The sequence below is a fragment of the Pagrus major genome, chromosome 16 (assembly GCF_040436345.1).
Source record: "Pagrus major chromosome 16, Pma_NU_1.0".
NCBI lineage: Eukaryota > Metazoa > Chordata > Actinopteri > Spariformes > Sparidae > Pagrus > Pagrus major.
In genome coordinates, this window is record NC_133230.1 from 24427050 (window position 1) to 24440528 (window position 13479).

At 43.3% G+C, this 13479-nt stretch overlaps 2 protein-coding genes across 2 annotated transcripts; one reads left to right on the forward strand and one right to left on the reverse strand.

Moving 5' to 3' along the window:
• Nucleotides 1–225: 225 nt before the first annotated feature.
• Nucleotides 226–8788, forward strand: LOC141011006 (serine/threonine-protein kinase PAK 6). The gene is made up of 8 exons (XM_073484196.1): nucleotides 226–429; nucleotides 2156–2818; nucleotides 3351–3884; nucleotides 5727–5860; nucleotides 6919–7045; nucleotides 7128–7253; nucleotides 7392–7526; nucleotides 8621–8788. Exons 1-8 carry the CDS (start codon nucleotides 226–228, stop codon nucleotides 8786–8788), a joined length of 2091 nt encoding a protein of 696 aa, XP_073340297.1.
• Nucleotides 8789–10637: 1849 nt separating this feature from the next.
• Nucleotides 10638–12254, reverse strand: LOC141010712 (uncharacterized). Its single transcript, XM_073483800.1, has one exon. The coding sequence runs from the start codon at nucleotides 12252–12254 to the stop codon at nucleotides 10638–10640; it is 1617 nt and encodes a 538-aa protein (XP_073339901.1).
• Between the last annotated feature and the right edge of the window lie 1225 nt (nucleotides 12255–13479).

Sequence of the window (13479 nt, forward strand, 5' to 3'; positions counted from 1 at the left end):
ACGTGGAAGGATCATCTGTTGTCAGATTTTATTTGAATACACCTGGTCAGAGAACATCTTTTTGATCACCGCAGCAGAAGAGATTTGCTTATATTCAAATGACAAGATTACGGTTCCTTGAACATGTGCTGTGTGTAATATCGAGTGCAGTTTATTAAAGTCTCAATACTTTTCTCTACAGGGACATTTTGAAGAGGCCAAGCTGTCGCCCTCGTGGACCTGAGGATGTTTCGCAAGAAGAAAAAGAAGAGGCCTGAGATATCAGCGCCAAAGAACTTTGAACATCGTGTCCACACCTCCTTCGACGCCAAGCACGGCTGCTTCGTGGGCCTGCCAACACAATGGCAAAGCCTGATAGAGAACCTGCGCAGGCCCAAACCCATGGTAGACCCTTCCAGGATCACGGAGGTGGAGCTGAGGCCAAAGAAGGTACACCCCACCTTCCCTTGAACTCTATTGATCCACTGACCTTACTTTGAACTGATCACTATTACTGTTCAACCAGATCCTCATTAAGCTGTCATGATGACTTGTCCTTCTCGATGTTTAGCTTTTTAATCTCAGAGAGACTGATGCATAAACATATGCTGCTAGTTTTATTGATGCAGAAGAGTCCTTCAGTGCTGCAGAGGGATTCTGCTGTCTCAGAAAATGCCATAATCCTCTGATGACGTGGTGAAAGGAAGGCCTTGCTCCCCTCCCCGTCTTTTTGCTTTCTTATCTATCATGGGGCTTGGCTAATGACCCTGCTGTGTACACTGACTGTACAATGTTGAATGCTCAGAGGGGCCACAAGATTTATTACTCCACACAGGCAATTAATAACAGTCCATGGTGCCTTCCCACAGATGTCAAGCAGAAGGGATAAAAAGTGCAGGTACAGCAAAGGAAATGCCAGTGAGTGATAAAGGCTGCAAATCTAAGGATATCTACGCTTCACCGAGTGCTCTGTCGATGCTGTTTATGACCCTACAGAAAAGAAATTGAGAAAACAACAACATTTCATTAATGTGCTGATGTGATTTGTGCTGATCAATATGAGAACCATCATGTCAGCATTGTGTTAGCTAAAGTCCAACACATCTTGGACACAATTTTTTAAGCCTGGAGGTGAAACATACTGGATGGAATCAAGTGATTATGTTAGCTAGGAAGTGGTTAAATGCTAACCTTAGCTAATGAGTTATCAAAGTGCTGTTTTGCCCTGATATATGTCCTGATGTCCCACCAGATTTTCACTATCCATCCTGGCCTTAGCGCTACCAGAGACATTTGTGATTGGTTTAAAGAAATAAAAACAAGCTAGAGCATTTTTCTCCTCCCGTACCTGAATGAGAAATGGTGCAGAAGTTATTCGAGGTTTATGGTTTCAATCGTGTCATCAAGATGACTGTCAACTTCCAAATGCAAAAAGCTGTTCATTTCAGATTACTGCTCTGATTTGAACACAAAAAGAGAAAATTGTGAATTGATATCTGGAAAAAACAAAAAGTCTATTTCAAACTGTTATTAAAGCATCTTCTAAAATGGGATGTCTCACCAAGGCCATTATCGCTTGCCAATGTGTCCTCTCTCAGAGGTGCTACAGTAGATGGAGTGTCATCTGACCTCTACCCCCTGTGCAGATGTAATGGCACCGACCCAGGGAAACAGGAGAGGCTGTTGACTGGCTGTGAACTGAACATGACTCTACCCTGAGAGGGACTAATGAGCCACCATGCAGTCTGTTACTACAGTAACAATATTCTGGCTAAAAAAGATCTTAAGTTTGATCATTTTCTGTCAGGGCCAGTTTCGGCCTTTGCTTTTGAATGCCTCTATGCATAGCATCTGAAAGGTCATAGGAGCAGTTAACTTTAGTATCTGATAATTGTAACATATTAATAGTTGCAGAGGCTCTATATTTGTAGCGTGTCTCTTGAAACATTTGGTATATTTGTCAGTGTATTGTCAAAAGGAGCCACCAGGGAAATGATTTAAGTCGGTGTCTTTGAAGAATGACAAAGATGTCCTTTACAGATTCTCAAGTCTAAATTTAACTCGCCTCTGAGCAATGGTTATGTCACCCTCATTATTCCTTTCACTCTGGAATCTTTCTATAATGTGATCGTGGCATGCACACAGTGATAAAGATGAACCCTTCTTCCTTTTTCAGACTATTGTGCGTGGGAGCATGATTGGTCACGGAGACTACATCACAGCCATGATCAATGACATGAGCCGCCTGTCTGTGACCAGCTCCAACTCTTTGAGGAAGAGCAGCCCCTCAGCCAGGAAGAGGGCTCAGTCTTTGGGAAGGCTGGGGGAAGTGAACGAGGGAGACCCTTACCAGTACGAAGGCCTGACGCAGGATGACGAAGACGACGAGGATGCGGGTCAAGACGACTGGAGGGACAGGGCCAGGAACATCCACAGCGAGACCAACACGCCCTACTTGGGCATGAAGAAGAGCATCACTCTGCAGCCCAATGGGATCCTGCCAAAAGCCAAGTCTACCTATGAAGTCAGCATCAGCTCCCAGGAGGGACCATCGCAACCGCCTCAGTCCCAGAACATCCCGATGCTAAGTCACGGGGCTTATATGAGTGGTGAGGTGGGCAGCCCTCAGGAGAGAGTGATATGGAAGAGAGATTTCCAGCTGCCCAGGGGAATGCCTCCAAGTCAGAGACCTATAGCTTGCTTTTACAGCCCAGCAATGACTATACAGCAGCCTCATGGAGATCAAACGACGGTCACCACGGAGCTCCGACCCAACCTACCGATGTACATGCACCCACAGAATAGCCCCGGGCGGCCGTTCTCCTCCTATGACCTGAAAGTAAGCCTGGCACTACAGTGTGCAGTTTCATTATGCATCATTCGCAGAATATACAATATATGCATACTTCTGCTAACATTATGTACATCATATTATTAGTACACTGCATGTTTTTGCATGAGCTCTGAATCCATTACATTTTTTAAAGTTTTTTGTCAGGAATTGATAGGGGATCATATTCATGCTGAGGTAGTGGAAACTTCAGCGAGGCTGCATATCAACTGACTTTTACACTAAAGGTGATTAAAGTTGGGGTTGGGTATTTTATTTAACTCTAGCATTAAATATGAAATGTGTGTTTAAAGTGCCAGTGGGGTTGTTAAAGTTGAGAAATTGTGTGTTTGGCAAGATCTTAGCGAGACACTTGGGTCCATATAGCAACATCTTTACATGGGTCATATCAGGTGAAGTGGATGCAGAGTGGGTTGATTTACATTCACTTTTAACGCAGGTCTCGAACCCCAGGCAAGCGGCCAACTCTCTTTCAGCTCCCTCCCCTAATGTTCCTCACCCTTTTTCTCTTATCTTGCAGGCAGAGTCGGCAGTGAGGTACCACTCCGGCTTCCTGCCCACTGGCAACAGCAGTCCTCTTGTGGGCGGCATCAGGCCCCAGCGGACTGTTCGCTCCTCAGCTAGCTACACGCTGGGCCTGTCTCCCAACATGGGACTGAGGCCGAACGGGCCTGACCCTTTCCTCAGACACTCTGGATGCCCGAATCCTCCCTACCCCCGGCAGGACAGCCCTTCCCAACCTCGACCCTCCCCTACAGGCTCACTCGCCACCAGTCCTCCAGGCACCTGCTCCCCTGCCTTCAGACCCCCACAGCATCCTTCGCCCAGACCACCACCAGACCCCCCCAAAGTCACCCATGAACAGTTCAAGGCGGCACTGCAGATGGTAGTAGACAAAGGCGATCCACGGTCTTACCTGGAGAACTTTGTAAAGATTGGGGAGGGCTCGACGGGGGTGGTGTGTATCGCTACGGAGAAGCACAGTGGCAGGCAGGTGGCAGTGAAGATGATGGACCTGCGGCGGCAGCAGAGGAGAGAATTGCTCTTTAACGAGGTAGAGTATCCGGCTTGGTACAGAGTGATTCCCGCAAACAAATGCAACACAAATCCCCAACAAGTAATGCATTCAAGTTTACAGCAACAAATCTAAAGATTAAGACTTGTCGTTCTTTAGGTTCTGACATTAAAAGTATAATTTGGTTTATTTCAATCTGGCATATTTCCCATAAATTTGGATATTGTCAGTGATGGAATGTGATGTAAGTGCATTTACTCAGGTACTGTACTTAAGAACTATTTTGAGGTAATTTTCTGCTACTTTATGGCAAACATTGTACTTTTTACCTCATTACATTTATGTGATAACTTTAGTTTCAAGTTGCTTTGCATATTGCATGTTGCATCAATGCTGTTGTGCATTTTTAAATTAATTTATTGCATTGGCAATCAGATAAAAACATAAACAAACACTAATCGGCCAGAGTCCAAACTCCAAAATGCAAATACAAAAGGCAACAAAATCATAAGGAGCAGGCAGGGGCAAATCTGAGAATTAAGTATACAAAAATACAAAAGCTAAAAAGGTACAAACCAAAGAAGCACCGGGAACACAGGCAGGAAGACAAAGAACACAGGAGACACAGGACTGACATGGGGAAACAGGACAGATGAACAGGCTTAAATAGACAGGGACTAATAAACAAATGAAACACAGGTGAAGAGGAGAAAAGGAAAAAAAGTGAAAAGCAAAACATGACACAGAAACTACAAAATAAAACAGGAAATAACTAAATCAAAAACTCAAACCATGACAGTATATATATACTTTTCTTTTACTTGAAGTACGTTTATTGCCAGAAAATTACTTTTGATATTCAAGCACACTTAATATTAAATACTTTAAGACTAGACTATTAACTGTGTCTAATGACTTTCACTTTTACTAATGTAATATTTTAGCACGATGTCTTTACTTTTACAAAAGTATGACTGTTGGGAAACGAGGTCTCACACTAAACAATATATATCTGGGCAAGCTACACGAGCGTCCTACAGCTTTCCAAATAAACAAGATTTCTATATGAATCATTTCAAATTCTTGTCTCCGAGTCCAGCTGAAAGCAAACACAAAACGTTTGAGTTTCCTTAGAGGGCATCATTTCACACATGTAAACAAACTGGCATGGAATATCCAGGGTGGTTTGGTTCAGCCAGAAAGTTGTCCTGGATATACAGTAGATCCCTCTGCAGTTATTAAATGGATGCACCTATGTCCAAAATTATGACCAAAAGTCTGGGTGAGACTTGGAGACAAGAATTTGATATGATTAATATAAAACTGTAGTAGTGGTTAATGCAAAGCATTGCATGAATCCTTGTTTCCCAGAATCTTTACAACAGAGGCGGCCTGTGCAAAGTTAGCATGACCTATAAAAGTGAGTCATATTAGCCACATATACGGGAAATACACCAGGGTCAACTGATAATTTTCCAAGGGGGCACTGTTTTGATTTTGCACAGGAAATTAATTTTGCTCATCATTGGGAGTGCTGCTCAGCCTGTAAAAACAGTTGTATAACATCTTCTGTGGCTCCGGAGGGTTATCTTGGCTTTGGCTTGGAGACACTGAAAGAGGTGGGTGTTTACCAAGCAGGATCTCTAATCAAAGACACTATTGAGTTGCGTAGATGGAGCCTGATCCATTTAAAGAAGTAGAAGTCAGGATGTCTTGGCCTGTGCAGCATCGATTCTTCTTTGAAACTGTCCCTCCCTAGCTTTAGTGCACCACTGAATTGCTTGAGAACCCTTTTAACGTTGGAAAACCCAAATGTGGTGGCGTTACTGGTAACATCTCTTAACAAATACGTTGTTATACTGTGAATGTTTTGTGCTGCAGGTGGTCATCATGAGGGACTATCAGCACAGGAATGTGGTGGAGATGTTCAAGTCAGCCCTGGTGGAGGAGGAGCTGTGGGTTATCATGGAGTACCTGCAGGGTGGAGCGCTGACTAACATCGTGTCTGAAACCAGGTACGAGCACATCAACAGATCATCTTGTTCCCTCTTGTGAAAGCTGCATTGGTGCATTCTGTTTAGTTATGATATCATCTTTAATAACGAAATCAACCACAAGGGGGTAGTGTGGTATCGACAGCTGGGTGATCAGTGTTGATACGGACAGCTCGAAAAGACTCACAAAGACTGTCATTCAACTGCTCTTCTCTGGGGAAAAGTAATAATTTAATCACATAATCGAATATGTGCATGTTTGGATACCATGTGGAAAGTCAATTTTGGTTGAAAATTTGATTTACTGATGTTGTCACGTTGTCCAGTAGCCAAACATCAAATATAAGGAAAACATATCGACCGGCAGGAAGGAGATGAATTTTGTCAGGGTGTGTTTGCTTTTAGCTGTCAATGTATTTTATATTATTAACAGTTGGCTGGCTCGATCTCCATGGGATGACCTCAAGGTTAGATCTCTTGACTCGAAGGGATGAAACAATTTCTGTCAAGCCAGATGACATATAGAATGAGCCAGCTGTCACAGCCACTGTTTGTCAAAAACTGAGATAATCAGTGTATTGACAGAACAATCAAGAATAAGAGTCCTTTGCTTCTTCTGTTTTTACCCTTTTTCCTTTTTTTAGCCACTTTGAAGTCTCTCTGAATTAAGAAGCAGACAAACAACCTAATTTAATCCAGGAAGTTTTTTTTGTTTCCTAATATAGTGTTTCGATGTGGTGAGAATCATGTGTGGGATAATACAGCCAACTGTTAGGTAATAGTTACCTTCTGTTACCTTTGTTTATAGTGGGCCACTGACCTTGCTTGCTGTTGCTTTATGTTGCATTTGTAAAATATCATAGTAATATAAACATTGCAGAGGACTGAACATATTTTGTGGGTCATTCTGCTGTGTGGGAGTTGTTTTTTTGAACCTTGCACTCCCTATCGTTGCCTTTAATGTGCAGTGAATCACTGAATTTCAGCTTTCTCAGCTGTTGATTTGTTGCAACTAGTAATGGAAAAGTGTGAAATGTTAATGTAAAAATCTGTTTGTGTACTTGTGTGTTATCCTGCAGGCTGAGTGAGGAGCAGATTGCCACAGTGTGTGAAGCTGTTCTGCAAGCCCTGGCCTATCTTCATTCACAGGGAGTCATCCACAGAGACATCAAGAGTGACTCTATACTACTCACTTTAGACGGAAGGGTATGATATTTTCTTTCTTTGTTTCTCTCTTTATTTCTTTGTTTCTTTCTCAATAGTACAATCTTTCTCTCTTTCCCCACAGGTCAAGCTTTCAGACTTTGGCTTCTGTGCTCAGATCAGCAAAGACATCCCTAAGAGGAAGTCTCTCGTGGGGACACCCTATTGGATGGCTCCTGAGGTTATCTCCAAATCACCATATGGCACTGAGGTGAGGGGGCGCAAATTCACATGCGCGCACGCTGAGTAACAGTGGTGATCACTCTCACGTAGCGTAAATGCCAACAGTGGCAATCTGTGCCTTAGGATCTGTTACATGCTGTAATTTGACTGTTTGATGGTGTTCCAGGTGGATGTCTGGTCGATGGGAATCATGGTGGTGGAGATGGTGGACGGAGAGCCCCCATACTTCAGTGAAACCCCTGTAGCAGCGATGAAGAGACTGAGGGATGAGCTGGCACCTACTGTACGAAATGTCAGCCAGGTACGTGAACAGACAGACTCACATAGTTTTGACTTGAAAGGTGATATGTGTAGCATTTTTATCCTTGTTAGCAACGTGGCTCTAGAGATGGCAGTGTAGGTGTGTTAGTTCACCAGTTTGATCCAGACTGAAATATCTGATACTGGCTGGATTGCTATAAAATTTGTAACAGACATTCATGCCACCCTATGGATGAACTGTTTTCCTCTAGCGCCATCATCAGGTCAATGTTTTGCTTTGTTCAATACTTTGGTTTATGACTAAATACTTGCAAAACTAGTGCCATTCCCACATACTTGAATGCAGACTTGAAGCAATTTCTTTAGTTGATGATCGGCTGCCCTAACAATTGATTATGGGTTAATTATTAATAGCATGAAATATGTTGGACTTTTTTCCACTGACATTATCTAAATGTCTAAATGTTATCTAAATGTGAAGCAAAATCAGAGTAGGCTCCCTTTGGACTTAAATGAAGATGAAGTAAACACCAAGTTACTTGAATGATAACTAAATAACACAAAATAATGACTTAACTTGATATAATTCTTTAGAATTAGCTCCCGTCTAACGCTGTTCAACAGCAACTCACAAAATCTTTTAAAAATTTTAAAATTAACAACCTGCACACAGTGCTGATACAGAACAAGTCACTGAACACATACCAACACATTTGTAATAACGTTACTATCTGTGCAGTGTTAAAAATCTTATTGTAGATCAGTTTTTTAAAAACTTTTTTTACTTTCAGGGCTGTCAAATTCAGTTATTGTATCATCTAAACACTTGTTATTGAAAACTTATAGAAGTATTGATACTTTTGACAACCTTAATACAACATTTTTTACAACAATATCTGAAACAACCCTCACATTTTCATCGCGTGCCTGTTAGCATATTGATGTTTGCGTTTCACAGAGTTGCTAGCATGGTTGTAAAACAGATGCTATCTTGAAAGAGATGTTGTGACTTCAAGTTTCTAAAAAAATAAATAAGACAATGTTTCTTTTAAATTCCACTGCTTTTTGGTGCAACTTGTTACTTTACTTTCATAATAATTATAATTAACATGCACCTAATGCTCTTTGGTCCAGGTCTCCCCAGTTCTAAAAGACTTCCTGGACCGTATGCTGACTCGGGACCCCCTTGAGCGGGCCAGCGCCACCGACCTGCTGGAGCACCCCTTCCTGCTGCAGAGCGGTTCACCTCAGTGCCTGGTCCCACTGGTGGAGCAGTACCGCAAGCGCATGTCCCGCTGCTGACCGCGGGGGGCTCCCGCTCCCCAACACCCACCTTCAGTCTGACCTGTCCAGGCCTCGGACGAGGACCAGCACCGGGGTCCGACTCCTCTAGTAGCACCCAAGCCTATGGGCGATCAGCTGCAGAGAAGCAGACCCAGACAGACAGCGTGTTGCTGCCGGAGTGATGGTGGCAGGACGGCAAGTTTGGCTTGATGGACACCGCATGGTCTCGGGCATGAGAGAAGCACTTTAGGAGTGAGTTAAAGGCAGCATGCAGTTCTTCACCTCTCAACTCGGCTCAGTCCGAATACTGATTGGCTTCCTGTAACATTCAGTGGGATTCAACACAACACAACATGGTGCATATCAGCTGATAGCAAAAATCAATATTCCATGTAACTATATGTAATGAACACGTGCTACTCTAAAGATTCTTTATAGTGTTCATAGTGGGCATTATTACCAGCCGTGTAAAGCTTATAGAGCTGGTGTTAGGCTCAGACTACATTAGCTCATTGTGACATTATTAAAGAAGGTACCTCTGCACACTCACACTCCCTGTTGTGGACACTGGACAACAACCCGGTCAGTACACTCCACAAACACTGACAGTAGACTCTTTGCATGGCCAAATGGAGGCACACCTGGCCTGATGTGAATGCTTGAATATGTACCAAACTGGGATGTGAAAGACAATTCTCCTTTATTAGCATAATAAATGGGTAGATGAAAGCCCAGCTGCTACAATTGGGCTATTGGAAAATCACCAGTACCATGTTCCTCTTTTTCATATTTATTCTTTCTTTCCAAAAGGTGTTGTGGGTCGTTTGTATGATGTGAAGTTGCAAATAAGGTTTTATTATTAAGTACGGACTTGAAGCATAAGAAGATAAATTAATAATGTAAATAAAAATACTGAATATTAGGTCCTTATTCCTGCTGATTAACTGCAGTAAATTATATGAGATGAATTAAAAATTTTACTTTTCTTTACTGAAAATGTGAGTGTATAGTTGTATGTATGTGTGCATGTGTGTGTGTGTGTGCGAGCACATGGGCACATGGATGTGTGTGAGGTGACATCTCAGCCCTCTTTGTATTGTGACAGACTTTTTAAGAACCACAAGAAGCGTGTGTTGCTCCTCATAAAGATGTGTATGACTGTATTTGCATTTGTTTGCCTAGATAAAGCACACAGGCCTGGCATGTGATGCTGCAGGACGTCCACCTGCTGAGAAACACTTTGCACATAGTCTTTGTATTCGGACACAGGCTGACACGTGTTGACATGTTTCATGTATTTCTATCTCTGTGTGGATCATTCATGAAAAAGAGGATTACACATTTTAATTTTGTATAAATCAATAAACGATGCATATTGAATCAGAGTTCTCTTGATCCGGCATTGTCCTCATTTACACACACGCATGCATGAATACAGGTTGAAGAGCTGGCTTTTATTAGGTATTCAGCCTGAAACATACAGTGCACACTTACTGAATATCTTTAAGCAAAATACATACAATATTTCTTATAAACACAGAAGCAATATCAAATACATACAATATAAATCTTATATATGTGAAACAAAAATAATTATTTCCAGTAGCTCACAGATGGATATCATGTTAATTTATAAATTATCTCAAATATAGAATAGCAAAATTGTATGCAACTGAACAATTAGCTTTAAAACTCTTGTTTTCTTTATTGATAAACATTGAAAAAACTAATAAACTGCAACATAAGCAGAAGATTATTATTTCTCCCAATAAATAGAATATATTGTCAAGCAGTCAAGCTGCATTGTCAGAATTTTAAGTGCTGTAAAAATTTGCCCACCAGCCATTTCTGTCACTGGACATTGTCCTTATTCTTCGAGGGCGGACTGAGACGAGCAGCTTTCAAACTCACACTTCACTCCACTGATGCTGTCGACGCTCGGCTGGCTGTTGACCTGCTGATGTGTGTGAGAGAGAGGGAAGGTTTCGGAGCGGGACATTCTCCCTCTGCCGTTTGCGGAGCCCGCCGAACAGTCTATAACCATTCTCATGAACTCTGGCGCGGTGAATCGACGCAGCAGTCTGGTCCCCAGACCCATGAGCCCCGGCGTATGGCTCGGGATCTTCCCTGACTCCAGCTCCCCTCTGGCAAACAGCAGTTTGTTGTGTCTGCCAACCGGGCCGAGGCTCCCCCTCTTCTGCTGCTCTCTTCTGCTTGATGGGGCTATGTCATTTCCCTCTTCTTTCTGTGATTTGACATTCTCCTCAAGTGCTCTCACGGGCTGACTCTTACCGTTTAAAAGCGGTTTTGGCACTGAGACAGTTTTGTCAGCATCGTTTGTCAGGCCCCGGGTGTTCCCTTGACATTCCATCTTGTCTATCAGACATCTCTCATCCTGTAGCGAGGCTCTCTTTAATTTGCTGGCTGACAGGCTCATGTCACACACATCACCCTGATAGGACTGCTTTCTGCTGCTCAGGAGGTCCAGGTTAAACGACTTCGCTTTCCCCCAGGGAGGAAAACTTACTGGTGTTTCCTCTTGGAGTCCAGTGTCTGGGCTGACATCTTTCTGGCTTGGCTCGGGCAGAGAGTTCAGTGTTTTAGCCCCTCTTAGCTCTCTAAGCTGGCAGTTTTGGAGTTGTTTGGCGGTGAAAAGAACGCTGTGATCCCCCTTGATCTGACTTTTCTCTATCTGAGGAGGCAGAGCCCAGCTGTGACGATGGCTGTCCTCTTGAGACTGGCTCCTGGGACATCTGAAGCGGTTCCATATCCCGCTGCTGTCTCCGATCTTCGGCTGTCTCTGAAACACCCCAGGCAATTGGTCTTCGTTGTTTTTCACCTGCTTGGAGAACCTCTCCAGAACATGCCTGGGGAGCCTGTTGGGCAGCCGGGAATCTCCTTCACTGATGGCAGCCGAGTCAGCAAGAGGATCATCTGTGCTAACACCCCTCCTGCAAGGAAAGTTCAGAATCTGCACACACTGCTTGTGTCCAAAGAAATTAGCCACTTCGATGGCTGAGTGACCAGCATGGTTGGTTCTGTCCAGCCTCAGTCCCATTCTTTTGAAAGCCCGGACCAGGAACTCAAGAACCTGGCTGTGCCCAGAAAAGGCAGCATACATCAGAGCGCTGTTACCCCAGGCGTCAGAGACATCCGGGTCAGCATTGAACTGCACTAGAAGCTTAACCACGTCCAGGTGACCCATCTCGCAGGCATTGCTCAGAGCCGTGCGACCGTCCTCATCCTGGCAGTTGACATCAGCCCCTTTCTCCAGCAGCAAACGGGTGAACTTGGCCCTGGTCCCGGAGTCTTGTAGGCAGACGGCGTACATGAGCGGGGTGCGGCTGTTTTCTGTCTTGGAGTTGATAATGCGTCCGTCCAAGGCGTCCAGGATGAAGCGCGCCAGGTGAACTTTACCACCATGCATGGCATCTAGGAAGGTCTTGGTGCCGGAGCCTTGGCGCAAATCTTTGGGTCGCATCATTCTTGAACTACTACTTGTTGAGCCGAGCCTTCAAGTGAGCCGAGTGAGAATGTGACAAATAGGGAGAGAAAGTGTGCAGCAAGTTCCCAGAGGCTCTCCGTGTTGACAGCAAGTGCATTTACCTCAGAGTAAGACTCAGAGAGGAGCTGCCAGTGTTTTTATACCTCCCTCTCCAAATGCCCTCCCCACGTTGCCTAGGAAACAAACGTCTGAGGACCATTATGCAGTGGCTGCATCCATTCAGCCCAAGCACTCTGCCTGGAGAGAAATATATGCTATTTGAACAGAATAATTACTCAAGGAGAAAAACACGTCAAGTGTTTTTCATGTGAGGTGTGTGAGGTTTTTACTTTTCCTTGATGCAAATTAATTTAATTAACAAATTCCTGCTGCTGATAGAATAGTCAAATATATAAAAGGCAGCATGTTGTGTCTATGAATCTATGAATAGTGCATTATGTTGAGTATCATTTATAGTTTAGACTTTACTGACATCTTACCAAAGGTTTGTGGTAAGATTGAAATCAGGCTTTGATAGCTCACTTCAAAGGGAGGGAGGGCAAGTCAACAATTATGAATAGCTTTTTTTTATTTTTTTTACCAATGTGCCTTTTAAATGCTGCATCTATCCACACTGTGGTTCTGCTTGTAGTTTGCTTCCTTCAGAAATCTTTATACAGCGCAACAACTTCAACTCAAATCTTCATAATATTGACTTTTCCTCAAGGTCTGTTTTTTGTCATGGAAAGTGCCAACACCGATGACCTCCATGAGAAAAAGGCACTAAAAACCTTGTTTTATTGCTTTATTGGACTGAAAAAAAAGTCAGTGCCCAGCTGATGTGATAAGACAGCTCTCTGTTATACAATCCAGTCCTCCTCTGACTTGAATCCTTTTAATCAGTAAGATTTAGTGACAAGATCACTCTGTGTAAGGGGATATTAGCATGATTATCTGTTGCTTTCTAGATTAACACTGAAAAATGCCGGATGTCCTTATGATTATGGACTGCCCCTTTAAATATTACTGTTCACAATGTAAACTATAGTAGTGTTGACAATATCAGTGTTGTAGCGTTAGAGTATGCATATCATGTGCCATGTTAGGGACACAGGTCCTCCTGCGCTATTGTTGTATTTCAAAACATTACAAAAATAAAACGGGGCGGCTGTAGCTCAGTGGGTAGAGCAGGTGACCAGTGACCAGAAGGTCGCTGGCTCAAACC

Bases quoted from the DNA above. Each gene is read 5' to 3' on its own strand.
- LOC141010712 (XM_073483800.1), bottom strand. From the start codon at position 12,254: ATGATGCGACCCAAAGATTTGCGCCAAGGCTCCGGCACCAAGACCTTC.
- LOC141011006 (XM_073484196.1), top strand. From the start codon at position 226: ATGTTTCGCAAGAAGAAAAAGAAGAGGCCTGAGATATCAGCGCCAAAG. The intron at 430-2,155 runs GTACACCCCACC...TTCCTTTTTCAG, and splicing joins TGGAGCTGAGGCCAAAGAAG to ACTATTGTGCGTGGGAGCAT. The intron at 2,819-3,350 runs GTAAGCCTGGCA...CTTATCTTGCAG, and splicing joins TCTCCTCCTATGACCTGAAA to GCAGAGTCGGCAGTGAGGTA.